Consider the following 16,541-nt stretch of genomic DNA (forward strand, 5'->3'; position numbering starts at 1 on the left):
GTTCTTCACGAGATCAATGCTCACCTGGACGATCTCCTGGCCGAGAGCAAGGAACTGGTTGCGATCAAACCCGAATCGTTGCAACAGTTCATCAACACCAAGCTCACGGCCAAATTGAACCGACAACTGGAGGAGCCCTTGATTGTCGCCAGCGGCTGTCTCCCGAGCTGGAGCGAGGATCTGGCTCGCGAGTTCCCATTCCTGTTCCCATTCGAGACACGACACTTGTTCCTCCAGTCGACGGCGTTTGGGTATGCCCGGTCGATGATGCGGTGGCAGAACTCGCAGTCGGACGATAGTCGCCGCGATCAGCGCCGAGATGATCGTCCGTTCTTGGGCCGCCTGCAACGACAGAAGGTCCGTATCTCCCGGTCACGCATCTTGGAATCCGCCATGAAGGTGATGGAGTTGTATGGATCGTCGCCCAGCATCCTCGAGGTCGAGTACTTTGAAGAAGTTGGGACCGGTCTGGGTCCGACGCTCGAGTTCTATTCGACTGTCTCCAAGGAGTTTTCTAAGAAGAAGCTCAAGATCTGGCGGGAGAACGAGTCGAACGAGGATGACGAATACGCCTTTGGCAAGCACGGTCTCTTCCCGGCGCCCATGAGCGACGAGCAGGCTGCCTCGGAGGCCGGCAAGAAGCAACTTCAACTGTTCAGGACTCTTGGCAAGTTCGTGGCGCGATCCATGCTGGATTCGAGAATCATCGACATCAACTTCAACCCCACCTTCTTCCGCGTTGGGACAACCTCTGTTCCCCCGACCCTGGGCACCGTGAGGACAGTCGATCAGAATCTGGCGAATTCTCTACTTTTATTGAAGCGATTCGCCAATGCGAAGAAACAGATCAGTGAGGACGTCTCGCTGTCGGCGGATGAAAAGGTGCGAGCGATCCAGAACATCCAAGTCGACGGCGTCAGCGTGGAAGACTTGGGACTGGACTTTACGCTGCCCGGGTATCCCTCGATTGAGCTGATTCCGAACGGGTCGAACGTTGCAGTGACGATTGACAATGTCGATGTCTATGTGGATCGCGTCATTGACATGACCTTGGGAAGCGGGGTGCGGCGGCAAATTGAAGCCTTCCGAGCCGGCTTCTCTCAGGTGTTCCCATACTCGGCGCTTCGAACGTTCACGCCGAATGAGCTGGTCATGCTGTTTGGCCGGGTTGAGGAGGACTGGTCGATTGAAAGTAAGTGGCTCGTCATTCGGTATGGTAGTTGGCGAGAGCTAACGTGTGTAGCGCTCATGGACTCGATCAAAGCGGACCATGGCTTCAACATGGACAGCAAGAGTGTGCGCAATCTGCTGCAGATCATGAGCGAGCTGAACCACCAGCAACGCCGCGACTTTTTGCAATTTGTCACGGGGAGCCCCAAGCTTCCGATCGGAGGTATGTCAGTCGGATGAGTAGTGATTGTTCTGTTGCTAACTCTCATGCAGGTTTCAAGAGTCTCACGCCCATGTTCACTGTGGTGTGCCGCCCCAGCGAACCTCCGTACAAGTCAGATGACTACCTGCCGAGTGTGATGACTTGCGTGAACTATCTCAAGCTGCCGGACTACAGCAGCTTGGAGGTGTTGCGTGAGCGGCTGATCATGGCGATCCAGGAGGGGCAGGGCGCATTCCACCTGTCATGAAGAACACGTCAGATCTAGATATTGCTATTTGTTGACGTCGATTATTCTACACGCAATCTTAGTGTTTGTCATAGTTTATCACATACCCAGAGAATGCAAGGTTGTAGGGAAGGCATTAATGGAGACGGTTTCTGATGGTTTCGGGTTTGGGTGGACGGAATTGTAAGTGTATCGGATCTAGATGGTAATCAGACTTGCAGACCCAGAATGTTATCCCAGCACTCGTACTACATGTATGTAGGAATTAATTGACTGATTAGAGAAGACAGAGGATTATTCGCTGCAGAGCTATTATTGTAAGGTATTATGAAAGTATCAATTCTAGTAGTCCTAAGTATGGACACAGTTGGGCAAAAAGATATACATATGTTTGCCCTGGCATTCTTTCCGTAACCAGACTCTATGAACCTGTCTATTTAGGAATTTAATTACATGCCTATGCACAGCAGAAATAATGCGCCTATAAAAAAAATATATTATGTACAGTACAATGAATGGTATCCTCTATCCAATCGATCAAATGGTCTATCTATCGTCATTATCTCATTCCTTATCTCGTGTGTCGTAATCGTTCACTATAATACGAGCTTACTCGATACTCAATCTCAATGAGACTGGTTTCTCACGACTTGTACAGTTTAGGCATGGACTGTTCAAACAGGTCAGTCAATAATCAATCAAGCAGGCAGTATTAGTTTATACACACCTCTGCAAACTTGGGCTCGACAAACAGCGCCTTAGCCTCGGCGACAAGCACCGGCGCAGAGGAATCATCGCCACTACCACTCTGCTGGTCCGTTGTCGTCTGAGGCAGCATCTCCAACGTGCCCTCCACCCAGGCCTTTCGCCCTTCGACCTCGACGGTGCGTGCCTGCAGCACATACAGCCTATCCGGATGCCCGGGACTACGGTAGTCGACGTTCAGATTCGCCGTGACAGCGATCCCCTTGGGCAGACACGGACAGGCGCAGCGCGCAAACACCTCGTCGAACAGGACGGCCAGCAACCCGCCGTGCACAAAGCCCGGGTGTCCGCACAGCTCGCGGCCCAGGTGCGCCATGGCCACGATGCGTCTGCTGTTCCGCGAGAACCACATGTACGGCGCGACGGTGACGCGGCCTGGTCCGGACAGCGCGCCGGCGACGAGGTGCGTGGGTCGCAGCAATGGCGGAATGGCGAGGTGCGGTCGCAGTTCGGTGAAGGATGGGTCTCGACGGAGGGATTGCGCGAGGGGGTGCCTGGAGATGAGTCGGTCGATTTCTGCGTCGGTGGTGTTGGTTGTTGATGTTGACGATGCTGTCGTCGAAGACGACGATGAAGACGGTGATGAAGATGAAGATGGCGAAGGATGGTGCTCAACTGCGGCTGCGGCCAGGCCTTGTCGCTGCTGCTGCTGGCCATAATAATATCGGAGGGATTGAGATGAAGGAATCGGAACGATGTCCGACAGAGCGAGATAATGTGGTCGTTGGCCTAGCCGAAGAAGCCGGGCACAGAGTCTGGGGAGGCCGAGCATATTATTTATTTAGCTATTTATTTATTGTTCAGGACTGTTTTTTTTTGGTCCTTCAGGGCTGTCCTGTCGTTGTCCGTGTGTATGTATGTAGTAAACTGGCCGGCGAGTGCTGTATGTATCTTTCTTTTTTGCGAGGACGGAGTACGGAGTACGTCTTTTTTGAAGAGTAAGTTAAAGTAGAAGCAAGAAAGAGGCCGAGACCAAGACAAAGATAAATAAAGTAATTAGGATAAAATAACAGACGAATGACAAGCAAGCAAGCAAGCCAGCCAGCAAACAAGCAAGAGAAAGAAAATTGGAAGGAGGATAGAGGGACAGACAGACAGACAGATTCGAGGAAAGATTAGCTTCGCAGCCTTAGCTAGCTTCGCTCAGCTCAGCTCAGCGTCTCTTAGTTTAGGTTAGGTCCACTCAGGTTCAGAAAAAAAAAGCAAGCTGATAAAGAAAAAAAAGACCCATCCATCAATCTAAATCGATAACCTGCACCTGAAAAAATCTCGCGAGTCCGTTCGTTCTTTCGTTCGCGACATAGCAAGTAAAGTCCTAAGTGAGGGGATCCACATCAAAGTGGAGTAAGTAAGAGTATTAAATTGTTTTTTTCTTTTTTTCCCTGTTACCCGTCCCGACTCCAGTGGACCTAGGCTAGGCAATTAGTTTCATTAGTTACCTAATATTTGTTCGGCTCGGAGATAGGATAGGAACCCTTCATTATGCCGTGTTGCTGCCGTTTCGGGCCTTTCGGCAAGGAAGTAAGAGACAGATATAAGAGTAAGTAACTAGTCACCGTCTGGACAGGATGGGATGGCAAGTGTCAGAATTCATTGATTGCCTATCTATCCATCATAATCCTCAAGAGAAATTACGGTATTCCTGATCGATGGGGCGATTGGATTGCGTGATAAGAGAATCCACTGTCCACTGTCCACACCGGCTCGTCGGACCGAATGGAATCCCGACGGGTGCATTCCGATTCGAATCGGCCCGATAATATTAATAAATACTCTGTAATAAATAGGCTTTATGCACACCGCTGATGGATGCCTTAAGGAATTAATATTGCACTGTGTACTCAAGAATCAATCCATGTTTAACACCAGAGGGTATGAAGATAGTACAGCATCAATAGTACAGCATAATATATGTACACAAACGAAAAGCATACAAAGAAAGAAGATCAGTAAATAGGCCGTCCTTCATCCCACTTCCGTGACTCCCTCCGAGCTCCTTTATCACCATCCTGCTCCTCCGAACCCATCTTCTCGCCAGGCGATAGCGAGAAACGAACACGGCCACTCTCCCGACGCACGCTATCCACGCTGCCAATCCCTCCGATCCATTCCCACACCCGGGAAACCTCTCCCCCGCGGCCCTCCCGGACGGCCGCCCGCACGTTGGCATTGCCTTCCACCACACTCCGCACCCGCTTCCAGAGCTCCTCGCGCCGACTGCCGCGAAGTTCGGTGCGCAAGACGTCATCCCGCAGCTGCCCGATCGGGATCCACGGCTCGGGAGCCTCTCCACGGGCATACAATGCCGCCTGCGTCGAGAGACGATCAAGGGTCGTGCTCACGAGCTCAGGGACGCGGGCAATGTCCGAGCGTCGCGCCTGAATCTGCCTCCGCACGTAGGCCAGTCCCGCCACGGCAATGACTAGAATTGAAAGAGGGAGTCGATATGCGAGGAGAGAAAGTCGGAGGTGGCGGCGGAGGGCGCAGCCGATCGGGAGTCGCGCGAGTGAGGTGGATGAGAGCGTGAGGACGGAGGAGGGTCTGTCAATGTGTGGTGGTCTCTGTTAGTGTCGAATACCCTTGTCAGAACCCAGTTATCATCGTGAGGAAACAACTTCAGACAGGACACTACATGCGCCAGAAGGAGAAGGGGGAAAAAAGATAAAAGAAAACGACTCAGAAAAAAAAAACCTACCCCTGCTGACTCGTCACTTCCTCTCGTGCAACAATCTCGCCGATTGCGCCTTTCCAGAGATCATCGAATTCGGCATCGCTCATCCCCTTCCGCTTCTTCTTCATCATCGTCTGCTTCAGTTCCGGTTCGCTGACCGCAGCCGACTTGACTTCCTGTCCGTCCCCGCATTCGTACCGGGCACGCCGCTCCCTCAATTCTTCCACCGCTCGGTCCGCCACCGCCTTGACGCGACGTGACTTTTCGCTGTCCGGTTCGCACGTCGGCACCAAAGGCACCAGTCCGCCCAGCGACAGCGGATGCGGCTTGAGGATGAAGTCGCGCTCGCACTGCACCTCGAATCCCGGATAGCAGAATGCGTGCGGCGGACAAGGCTCGCACTGCGGTTCTAATACATCAAACCATTCCGGTACATTCGTCTCCTCTAGCGACCAGTGAGTCTTTCCCACCCCACAGAAACCAATCTCAATCTTCTCCTTTCGCCACCAAGCGCCAAACCCGAGCAAAAGCGCCAGGATCACTATCCAGGGAGCCGCCCGGGATGCCGCACCCTGCTTGCGGGGTCGACGACGAGCAGTGACGGCACGGCGGTTTTCCGCTTCTTCCGTCTCCAAAGCCAACTGCTCCTCTGGCGTGAACTCTTCGCCAGCGACAACTTCCTCGTCCTCTGAGTCTTCCTCCACCTTTGGAGAAGGCGTCCTCAAGCGGGAGACTGGGGATTGGAATGCGGACTTTGTGGCAACAATGTCATCCTCTTCCTGTTTCACCTTCACTGGTACCTCCGACGTCCTCTTCCACCGCTCTTCCTTGGCCAGACCACTTTCCGCAGACACGCGAGGAGTGCTCCTCCGTTTCCGGTCCCCACTCACAGTCTGGGCGCGGGGCGTCTGGTCCCACGATGTGGGCGAGCTTCCGCTCTGGAATGGGTTGTCATCGGTGAACACACTGCCATCCCGACTCTCCGTCTTAATGCTCGGAGATGGTTCGACTGCTTCCGTCGAGTGCAAGGCCTCGCTTCTCCGTGTTCTCCGTGTTGTGGATCTTGTCTGAGGAGTAGCATCTGCCATCGATGGTGTAGCGACAGTGTCCTCCCCGGTCTCTGTATCCGACACACGGGTATTTCTGCTGGGCCGACCAGGGCGTCTGCGTGTAGAATTTGGCGTAGGAGGCATCGTGTTCTCGTCAGTGTCTGCTGTAGAAGCCCGTGTACTCGGTCTGGAGCGGCCTCGTCTCACGGTTGATGTCGTGGACGGAGTTGGTGGCGGCGGCATGGATTCCCTATCCGGCTCATCGGCGTCATCATCGTCGTTCGTAGCGGACGTGGACTGGCTGCTCATATCAGTAATGCCTGCACTGGTCCGACGAACACGCTCGCGTTCTCGCAGCAACTTTTTAGCCTTGGGCAAGATTTCCTCCTCAAGGATGCGGATGAGCTGGGCCTTCTTGGCCGAGGCTGGGTAGGAGACATCGTGGCTGACGAGAATGGCACGAAGCCGGGGGACAGTGAGACTGTTGAGGTCGAAGTCGGGAGAGAGGTAATCCAGGTCATCCAAGCCGTTGATGGAAGCCATGGTGTGATACAGGCACTGTGCAGCTGCACGACAAGCGTGTCCTATCCAGGAGACAACTACTTGTCTTCAAGTTGGCAGAACGCACAGCACGGTCAGAGGGAAGTTGTCACCTGGTCTTTAGCATGCGATATGCAGCTGTTGAGTAAGACACTGACGCAAAGGTGTCAGTGACCACTGACCACACAGTACCCTTTTCTCCCCTTTCAATGATAAGTCAGGTGTGATAACAATTTGATCACTGTGCAGCAAGTCGCTTGTGCTGAAAAGGAAACATTGAATGGTAAGCGGTATCCAGGGCAACAGGTGGACTAACAGGCAGCGCAGTGGGACCACACCACGACTGAAATCTGACTACCTATAAACAGCCTCTCACGACTCTTGGAAAGATTAGGAGACAAACTAGTGCAGAATGATCAATAGATTTGGGACTCCTCGATGAATTGGAAGAGAGAGATGGACAGACGCAAGAGGAGATGAACAAAGAAGAGAGTGAACCAGGCGTAGGGGCGTGTGGACTCCGACGTCAGTAAACAGCGGGCCAGTTGTCACATGATTCACATGATCCGTTTACTAGCCACAGTACCAGCACAGCCACACCAGCCACAACTATTCAATTACGCCTTCGTCTCAAGAGAGATCACTGAGCCTCGTTTCAGAAAAGCCGTCGAATATATAGAAAATATGTAAATTATTAAATATAGCTACAAAAAAAAAGACCACATCATAATAGATACAGATCACGGTGGCCCTCCCTGACCATGGGCCCTAGTACAGACACAGACATATGCTTCCCGCGCCAAACCGATCCCAAAAAGGCGTCAGCGATGCGTAGAAAAGAAAAAAAACTAATTACAATCAACACGCCCTAGTCATGCCATGTAAAAAGCCGTGGTCCTCATAACTGCAAAGCCCTCGAGTGAGAAACCCGCAAAAACAAAAAGTAAAAAAAAAAAAACAAAGGACAAAGAAGAAACAATAACAAAACTTTATACAACTACCACTCCTGCCCAAGGATGCCATTGCCATCCAACAGCTGGAATACTGTGGTCTTTTGCTTTGGGTCCATCAGGAACCAGCCAGTGATGGAAAGAAACCCAGAAACAAAAAAGAAAAAAGAAACAGGTGAAAGGGAACGAAAGACGCGGCCCCAATTCGAATCTTCACACTTGGAGCTGCCCGTTACAGCCCCCTAGCGCTCGGGAGAGGCGGATGGAGTCAAGTGCCCAACATGAGACGAGGACGATGAATTGACCCCGCTCCGTCCACTCTCTGGCGTTGGCGCCATTATGTTCACGGCGATCTGCGAGGCAGGATCAGGAAGGCCAGCCTCACCACCGCCGAGTTGTTCCTTGAGCGCCTTGAACTCTGCCAGCTGGGTCTGGAGTTGTGACAGGATCTCGCTCATAGGGACTGCGTGATCCTTCAACGTATCGCCTGGCTTGAAGGGACGCATCATGTGGCGCACCGCAAGAGTGTTGACACATGCCTGTGAGGTAGACTGTCAGCAAATCTTGCTCAAACGGACATAAAAGATCACACAGAACATACCTCAATGCGTGTGACTTGCTGATCGATCAGGCCAAGAACAGCAGAATCGGTCAGCTCTCCACCACTCCTTTTGAGCGCATTGAACAGAGCATTGTTCGGCTTGTTGAGATGGGCCTGACCGGGGTTTTCCAGAGAGCTGCACAGGCTCTCCAGCCGGAGCGTGATTTCCCACAGACGCCAGATCAGGTCAGTGTCGATCTCAAGCTGCGAGTGTCTCAATACAGTGGTTGGAGCCGGGGCGTCTGCAGGGTGGACCTCCTCGAGCGCCGCGATCCGGCCAGACAGGGAATGAGGATAGACGAGATAGACGGGCTCAGGGTTTTCGAGACCTTTCAGTTTCCGCTCTCCCTGGTCTTTGATCACAAAACCCTGGCTGTTGAGTTGCTGGAGTTCGCGACGGACGTTGGACCAGGTATCTGAATTATAGTCACTGTTGGCGGACCCAGCCGATGGAGTGCGCTCACTGTCGGCGTACACTTCCAGGGTCCGCTGCAACTCGCTCATAAAGTCGGACGACACAAAGATTTGCCCGCCGTCAGCAACAGCCGAAATACGCGACGCACGGTTCACCATCGGACCGAAGTAATCCATGCGATTCGTGACCGGGTCCTTCTCACACACCGGTTCTCCCCAGTGGATGCCCATCCGAACCGACAAGCCCCGGAAGATCAAGTTCTCGTCCTGATCGTACCACTCCTTACACTGGGGCTGCTCGAGGATCTCAGTGGGCCATTCGGCCTCCAGCAGCGCCAGCTGACAGTTGAAACACCAAAGCAGAGCGGCCGTGGTGGTGGAGAATGCCACCATGAACGCGTCCCCTTCCGTTTTCACTTCGTAGCCACCAACGATACCAATCTGTCGACGTAAGATATCGTTGTGGATCTGAATGGCGGACCGCATTGCATCGGGACACCTCTCCCACAGCGCCGTTGACTTCTTGATATCGGTGAAGATGATAGCGAGCTCCCCAATGGGAGCGTCGACATAATCGAAACGGGCAAGCCGGGAATCCCCAGGTGCGTCCCGGGGTTTCCTGGTGCGTTTGACACTGGGCACAATGGCTTCCTCTGGGAAAGAAGACGGCCCCATTGAAAGACTCGGACCTCGGAACTTGAACCGTTCACGCTTCTTCAAATCGCTAACGCCAAGGATCATCACCATGAGTTTGTTAGTTGCACCGAATGCGATGGCCAGATCGCGAATCTTCTGGGCTGCGATCATCAGATCTCCCCGTTCGCTCCGCGCAACGTCGACAACCACGTCCGGAGTGACGTATTCCCAAACCTCTCGGGACGCCATGATGATCATCTCGTCCTGCTCTGTCAGGGTGAAATGCGCCGTATGCGGTGCAGCGATCACGGCTGGCATCAATTGGAAATATCCGAAAGCCCGCGAAACAGGCAGCACATCATTCAGCTTCCCGCTTCGGGAGACGAACCCGCCGGCTGCTCGAACTCGGGCCCGTTCATGGGACTCGGCAGGATCATGAACGCAGGTCAGGTGCTTTCGTGATCCATCTGACTTGACCAGGACCGCCTGAGCGTCGCCAACGTTGGCCACATACAAGTCCATGTTTCTCAAATAGAGTACCGTGGCGACACCTCCGGAGTGGATGTCGTCTTGATTCAACAATTTCGCGGCGCTCGAGCCTCGAGAGTATTGACGAACATCCTTGTCATCGATGGATTTGTACGCGGCCGCCGCCATGTCCTTGTTGAGGCTGAGGAAAGTTCGCCGCAGGGCATCAAGAGGCGTCTCTTCCGTCTGTAATCGCTTCAATTCCTCGACAAAAGTAGACGTGAAGTTCTCGTGGAGGAATTTGGCTATTTTCGAACCTCCGGTCGACTGGGACTGGCCATCAAAGAGACCCACGAGGGTATCCATGTTGTCCGGCCGCAACCGTGGCACCATCATGTCAATGATGGAAAGGTGTTCATTTTTGCCCAGGTAGTCTGCCATCCCGTACGCTAACGAACCGGCGAGCGAGGCCGACGTTCTCACACGCCGGTCTTCTGTTTCTTCCGGTATCGTCTTTATGGTGAGTGTGACATCCATCAACCCCAGGACCCTAAGATGTGTAAGGGAATTGAAACCAGTTAGATCGGTTCCATTGACTGCGGCAGGTCCCAAGGTAGCTATATTGGGCTTGATTTCCAATCGCTTGTTGCCGGAAAAGTTTAGATATCTCAGATTGCGATTCCAGTTCCAGTTCCAATCATAGGGCCAGTTGGAAACATTGTATTTCAACGAATTGCTCCCGACATCCAAGACAGCAAGCTTGCTGACCTTGCAGAGTTCGGCCGGGAGAACCTGGAACCGATTCGCGTTGATATGGAGGGTTCGCAGACTGCTGGTCTCCTCCAGGTCGTCTGACGGCAGCGCAGTGAGCTCATTGCCCGAGAGATAGAGCTCTGTTAGATGTTGCCAGCGCTTCAGCAATCCCTGCGGGAGCTCGGTCAGTTCATTGTAGGACAGGTTGAGCACACGCAACTCCGGCAGATGAACCAATTCACGGAATATGTCGTCCTCCAAACGATTATCGGCCAGGTACAAGTTCCTTAATGAACCCGAGAACGTTGTCGCCAGCCTTTGAGAGAAGTTCGAGTCTTTCCTGGACGAGCTCGATGCCTCGGTATAAGCGCGCGACGCGGTGGACGCCTTTCGTCCTCCAGGGACGGGATTGGAGACCACTGAATTATTCCGGCCCGCGCCGCCACTCCCGACGCTGAGAAGTCCAGTGGACGCCTGGCTAATCCGTCGTGCATTCGCGTCCTCCAGAGAGCCAAGATTCTCAAAGCTGGGAGGGCTGGAAATGCCTGGCGTCGACGACGGCGTCAGGTTCTGCTGCGGTTGCTCACCAGGTGGTACTGGTGGCTGACCCGTGTATTTAGGGAAGCTTTCGAGAACGTTCGAGGACACATTAAGGGTCTCTAATTTCAGACAGTACCAAATCTCCGAGGGCAACTTGCTCAGATTGCATTCTCGGAGATTCAGATACTTCAGCTCCGACAGACATCCGATCGTTGGAGGCAGCGAGGACAGGGGATTCTTGATCATGCTGAAATACTCCAACTTCCGCAGCTTGCCAATGTGCGGTGAGAGGGAGACAAAATGGTTCTTGTCCAAAATAAGTTTGTTCAAATTCGGAAGGTAGTCGAAGACAGCATCTTTGAATTGGACCAGTTTGGCAGATGCGATGTTGAGAGAGGTCAAGGTGACGATCGGACCATCCAGCTCAAACTGGGTGATGGGACAGTGATCCAGGACCAAGGTCCGCAGCTTCGGGAAGGAACCTTTGAACTTGGTCACCTGGTTGTGTCCCAAATGTAATTGTTCCAGACGGGGAAGATGCATCACGCTGTCGACGTTGGTGATGGAATTGAACCGCGCATCGATCTCTTTGATGCTCACCAGGTCCTTGAACGATGGGTCCAGCGGTCCGGTGAGCATGTTGTTGGTCACCCACAGCCGCTCCAACGTCTTGAGCCGACCGATATTGGGGAGTTCGCGAATGCTGTTAAAACTGATGTCGAGATCGACCAGGCTGGGAAGATTGCAGAGGAACTCGGGGAAGACCTGGAAACAGTTGGACGACAGGTTCAGGCTCCGCAGGGACATAAAGTTGCCAAAATAGGGGGGCAACGAAGAGAGCTTGTTGTTTGCCATCTTGATGCTGACCAGTCCCTGCAGTTGATCGAGATTGGAATGAGTCAACTGTTCCAGCCGGTTGTTGGAGACATCGAGGTAGGTCAGTCGCGTCGCCAGACTGATGCTGGGCGGCAGCCGCCACGCCTCATTGCTCATGAACTTGATTTCACGCAAGTTGATACAACTCTGGATGAAGTCCGACGGCACGTCCAGCGCGAGGTTGCGGGATAGATTCAAGGAAATGATCTCGGACGCCCTTTTGTACAGAGTGATCGGGATGGTGACCAAGCTACGGCCCTGAAGATCGACATGACTGAATTTCTGGCTCTTGTTGAAGCCCGGATCATTCTCCAGACTGGCATAACCGCTGAGTTTGGTCGGGAGGAAGATAAACCGACAAAGATAGCTGTGATCCTCCCGTCCGATATCTTCGATCCTGTCCGTGGGCTGATAGCCCACCTGCTCCAGCAGCCGCTTCTGGATCAAAATCGGCCGCTCCCCGTGTTCCAGCTGTCGCGACAGGTCGTTCTTCCGCAGGACAATCTCGTAGTTGCCCAGATCATCTTGCAAGAAAGACTTCCGACCGAGCAAGAGAAGGATGTCTGCAACGGTTGCATTGAGGGGTGCTGAGAGTGTGGCGAAGGTGGAATCAATGCGGAAGACCCGGATGAAATACATCAGCCCGTCATCTTGCATGGAGGAATCGATCTCGTCGTCAAATTGCGGCAGAGAGCGAACGATATCGTCCCCGTGCTTCCTCACCTGCCAGCTTTCGGGAGCGTCCCAGTGCCCGACAGGCATACCTTTCTTGGTGACGTCTTCGGGGGGAACGCCGCCGTCAAAGATTCCACCACCCTGATCAGTGGGCGACAGGGGTCGAGGTTCGCTGATGATCCCTTCCATGTGGTCGAGGTTGGTATCGAAAGTCCAGAGACTTTCATGTTCGGACGTATTTTTGGGATCTTTGGACGAAAAGCCCTCGTGGCGACGGCCACGTAACTTGGACGGATTGAGACTGATTCCCCTTCCAGATTCCTTCTTCCGCTCGAATTCCGAGCTGTCCCCTCGCTGACCAAGTCCACTGCTGTCAAGGCTGCCTTGGCGGCGCCGCCGGGCAGGAGAAAGGTCCCGCTTTGCGATTCTGCTCGTACCTTTGAGCGGATCCTGCAGGGACTTGCTCGATCCCGGCAGACTTTTCAGAGAACTGGGAGGCTTGGGGATGCGGATTTTATCGAAGAGGGAACGCTTGTTGGGAGGCACTCCGGGAGAATCTTGACCCGAACTGTCTCGATGTTGAAGGAAGGCGCTCTGAGAGCTTGGGGTTGGACTGGCCGAACGTGCACCAGCGAGCGTACTGCTGGAACTCATGGCCGTCGCCGTGAGCAGGCCTCCGGCGTCATGGAGGCGGAGATTCGGATCGGTATCGTCCCTGCCGCTGGAAGAACGGGGTGGATGGAGAGAGGAATCACCAGAGCCCGATGACGGGGGCTTCCCATCCCTGCTTCGGGAATGACGATGCGGCGGAAACGGGAGTTTGTGCGACTCTTTCTGCGAGGACGACGAGGCCCCATTACTGGTATGGAGGAATCGATGACTGTCGGGCTCAGTTGGTTCTGGTCGCACGGGAGCCTCCCCATATTGCCGAATATCCTAGAGTAGCGACGAGAATGATCAGCAAGCAGTCCCATATCGGGGAGGAAAGGAAAGCGCGGTCATCAGGCCAGCTTCCGGAGCGAGGGACTTACATCTGAACTCTGGTACATCCACGGGGCCACTTCGCTGGACGGGAGCGGGGTTCGCGGTCGAGAAGGCTTCGGGGACGAGGTGCCATCACCTGGTTTCTCCGGCGCACTTCGTGCACCAACCGAGTTGTTTCTGTCACGGAAAGCAGAGCGCTCTCGGGATCCTAGAAGATGTGGCAGGCTGCTATCCGAACTCTGGCGCGAATTCGACCCTCCGTGGGCATCTTCGCCGAAGAATTCTTGCAGGCGCTTGCGAAATTTGGCATGCTGGCTGGACTTGGAACCGATACTGCTCACCGTCGTGGCACTGGCTTCCGACGGCCGGCGGTGGTCACGAAGATGACCAAAGTCCGGGGTGTCCGTAGCTGTGGTCTCAGAGCGAAAAGCAGGAGATTTGGGCGAGTTTTCCTGCTCGGAGGAGTCGTTGAGGAAAGAAGCGCCCGATGGACCGGTAGCACTAGTCGGGGAAGAGGAAGGGGGCCACGTGGGGTCGAGAGGTTCATGGGCGATGGGATTCAGAGTGAGATAACTAACGGGGGGCGGCGCAGATTGTTGTGTATTCAGGGAAAAGTAATCGTCGGCTCCTAGCACAGCCAGGGCCTTTCGATAGTTTCCCAAACCGGGGAGTTTGCGCTGGTCGGTGGGCGAGAGTTGGGGGGAGTCGGGGAACATGGAGGTATAGAGGTCATCTTGAGACTGTTCGCTGTCCGATTCCGACCTGCTGCAGGTTAATATCGATGCACTGACAGAAAGCATGGACAGAGAGAGAAACGTGGCTGGTTAGCGGGTGTAATGAATGAATGAATGAATGAATGAATGAATGTGATGGACCCCGCAACTCCGGTGTTGAATTCCCTTCAACAGGTCTCTCGCGCGATGAAGTTGTGAGCTGATGCTGGGCATTTTCGTCCGATGTTCCAGCTCACAAGTGACATGGACAGGGAAGCAAGACGGGGTCGAACGCCACTCGACAAGACGCAATCCTTACCTCGTTTCATTGGAATTCTGGGAGACTCCGTGGCCGTTGACAGCTCCATGGCGCACAACTCGCTCGTAGTGCTCCTCTTTGACGGTCGACTGCGAATGCCAGCTGCCGGTTGAGCTCTCTGAGCCGTGTCTTCCGCCCAGGGGTACGTGGTCGCCATCCCGCCTCGCCATGACGGACAGCGTCGGTGATCACCCACGACCGTGGACAGGCCAGGTCAAGCGGAGGGTGACGCTCACAGCAAGAGTGAAGGTCGACAAGACGTCCGGATCATTCGCAACTGGCGGACAGACGGGGGCGGGGGTAATCAGAGGGACGCGATCGGACGGCGAGCGGCGGCGGCAAGTCGGCCTAATTGGTAAGGTCGAAAGTAAGACTATGGAAGGATCTGCGGCGCGCTGAGGCGGAGGTGAGAAGGCGGTAAAGGGCGGGAGATGTTGTCAGTGATGGAGAGGACGATGCTTCGTGGTCGCTGAAGGGTATCAACAGTTCTGGGGGACGAGGGGATGGATGGCGAGGAACAGACTGGTCGCGGTGCAGGGTCGTGCGGCGCAGTAGTGCGACACCATCTTCACATGGTTGTCGGGGGCGGAGGAAGGCTGGCAACAAGGCCAGAGGAAAGACCAGCGACGATGGAGGAGCTCGCAGTCGGCGGGAGGATGGCGATGGACGACCGGGGGATGCCTCGAGGCAGGAGGCGTAGGTCGGGGAGGCAGAGGGCGAGGAGAGGGAGCGGCCTGAGGCTAGCCAGTTTGGCTGGTTTGTCTGCTGGCGGTCCGGCGGCTTGTCGGGCGCCGTTTCCGGGCGGGGGCAGAGACTCAGCACGCCCAGGAATAATGAATATAATCAGAATACAGAGCAAATTCGCGTGCTGTAAGTAGAATATAAGTAGAATAATAATTCTACACAATACCAGGCAAATATCCTATGAGCATGCAATGCCACGAGCTACAGGCAGTCGCCACACGGATTCAGGGCATCCCAGGCGAGCGTGTGTCGATCAAGACCCAGCAATGCATGTCCCAGCTTCTCGGCACCCCTGGCCAGCTCCTCGTGGCAAATCAGTGGCAGATGGGATGGAAAATATCCCGACGTGATGCTGCAGCCAATATTATTATTACTCGGAGAAACTACCCGCCGAGATCTTTCTGGGAGGCTGAGACAAGCGACCGCCATCGCCATCCACCGTTCAAAGAACCACGGTCCACCTGGAGGAGACATGTCTTCTCCATAATTCAAATCTGACCTGCAGGTCACTGCTCACGAGTCTGTCGATCATTAGAGCACCCCGTAGAACTGCCCACAATCCTGGAGCTATTGCGGAAGCTGACCCCGCAATGGATCGACTCGTCCACAACAACAGCTGTCAACTCCAACCCCAGGCCCTCGACGCTTGAATCTTTTGCCTAAATTCTCAACAATCATCAACTGCCAATAACAAGTATCAGGCATTGTAGCTTGCACAAGCTTAAGCGATTAGCAGGCACGTCAACAGCGGAGAACTGGAGTGGCTTGCTTAAGCTGCAACCACCTACCTGGTTAGGTAGGTGCCACCCAGTCCCGAAAGGGAAGGAGGTATCCACATCGCACCTGCTGGATTAGGGAGGTACCATCCACCAATCACGGCATTCAAAATCTACTCCATACCTAGGTGCTACAAGATGAAATCTGTGGTTATCTTGAAAAAGACCCCAACTTGGCTGACTGCTAGACTGCTAGACTGTCTTAGTCTCTGTTTGCTACATTCAGGATAGTTATATTTTAAACCATGGCATCAGCCATACACATGTCGCTCCATCCCTCCCATCTCGGAAATATCTATACCTCCGCCATTTCATACCCGTCGTCACCATCGTCATCCTTGTCTCCACCCATCCAATTTTGTATGTATCACCCCAATAACAGCTATATACATGCGATTCGTAATCTGTGCGGACGCAACATGAGTTCTGACAATGGTCATCATCACAT

At 53.9% G+C, this 16,541-nt stretch overlaps 4 protein-coding genes across 4 annotated transcripts; 1 reads left to right on the forward strand and 3 right to left on the reverse strand.

Moving 5' to 3' along the window:
- On the forward strand, window positions 1–1,940 carry T310_4866 (Ubiquitin-protein ligase; the record flags this gene model as incomplete). The annotated part of the gene is made up of 6 exons (XM_013472257.1): window positions 1–1,192; window positions 1,244–1,393; window positions 1,444–1,584; window positions 1,703–1,802; window positions 1,833–1,873; window positions 1,906–1,940. Coding segments are annotated over 6 exons (1,659 nt in total), but the record flags the coding sequence as incomplete, so codon positions are not given.
- Window positions 1,941–2,262: 322 nt separating this feature from the next.
- T310_4867 (Thioesterase family protein) lies at window positions 2,263–3,156 on the reverse strand (the record flags this gene model as incomplete). Its single annotated transcript, XM_013472258.1, has 2 exons — window positions 2,263–2,289; window positions 2,347–3,156. The coding sequence occupies 2 exons, from the start codon at window positions 3,154–3,156 to the stop codon at window positions 2,263–2,265; spliced, it is 837 nt and encodes a 278-aa protein (XP_013327712.1).
- A 1,174-nt stretch (window positions 3,157–4,330) lies between these two features.
- On the reverse strand, window positions 4,331–6,647 carry T310_4868 (Sister chromatid separation protein (Src1); the record flags this gene model as incomplete). Its single annotated transcript, XM_013472259.1, has 2 exons — window positions 4,331–4,925; window positions 5,080–6,647. The coding sequence occupies 2 exons, from the start codon at window positions 6,645–6,647 to the stop codon at window positions 4,331–4,333; spliced, it is 2,163 nt and encodes a 720-aa protein (XP_013327713.1).
- Window positions 6,648–7,836: 1,189 nt separating this feature from the next.
- On the reverse strand, window positions 7,837–14,743 carry T310_4869 (Adenylate cyclase; the record flags this gene model as incomplete). Its single annotated transcript, XM_013472260.1, has 4 exons — window positions 7,837–8,145; window positions 8,196–13,493; window positions 13,589–14,303; window positions 14,574–14,743. The coding sequence occupies 4 exons, from the start codon at window positions 14,741–14,743 to the stop codon at window positions 7,837–7,839; spliced, it is 6,492 nt and encodes a 2,163-aa protein (XP_013327714.1).
- Window positions 14,744–16,541: the final 1,798 nt, after the last annotated feature.

The sequence above is a fragment of the Rasamsonia emersonii genome, assembly GCF_000968595.1.
Source record: "Rasamsonia emersonii CBS 393.64 chromosome Unknown ctg1118621760185, whole genome shotgun sequence".
Taxonomy (NCBI): Eukaryota; Fungi; Ascomycota; class Eurotiomycetes; order Eurotiales; family Trichocomaceae; genus Rasamsonia; species Rasamsonia emersonii.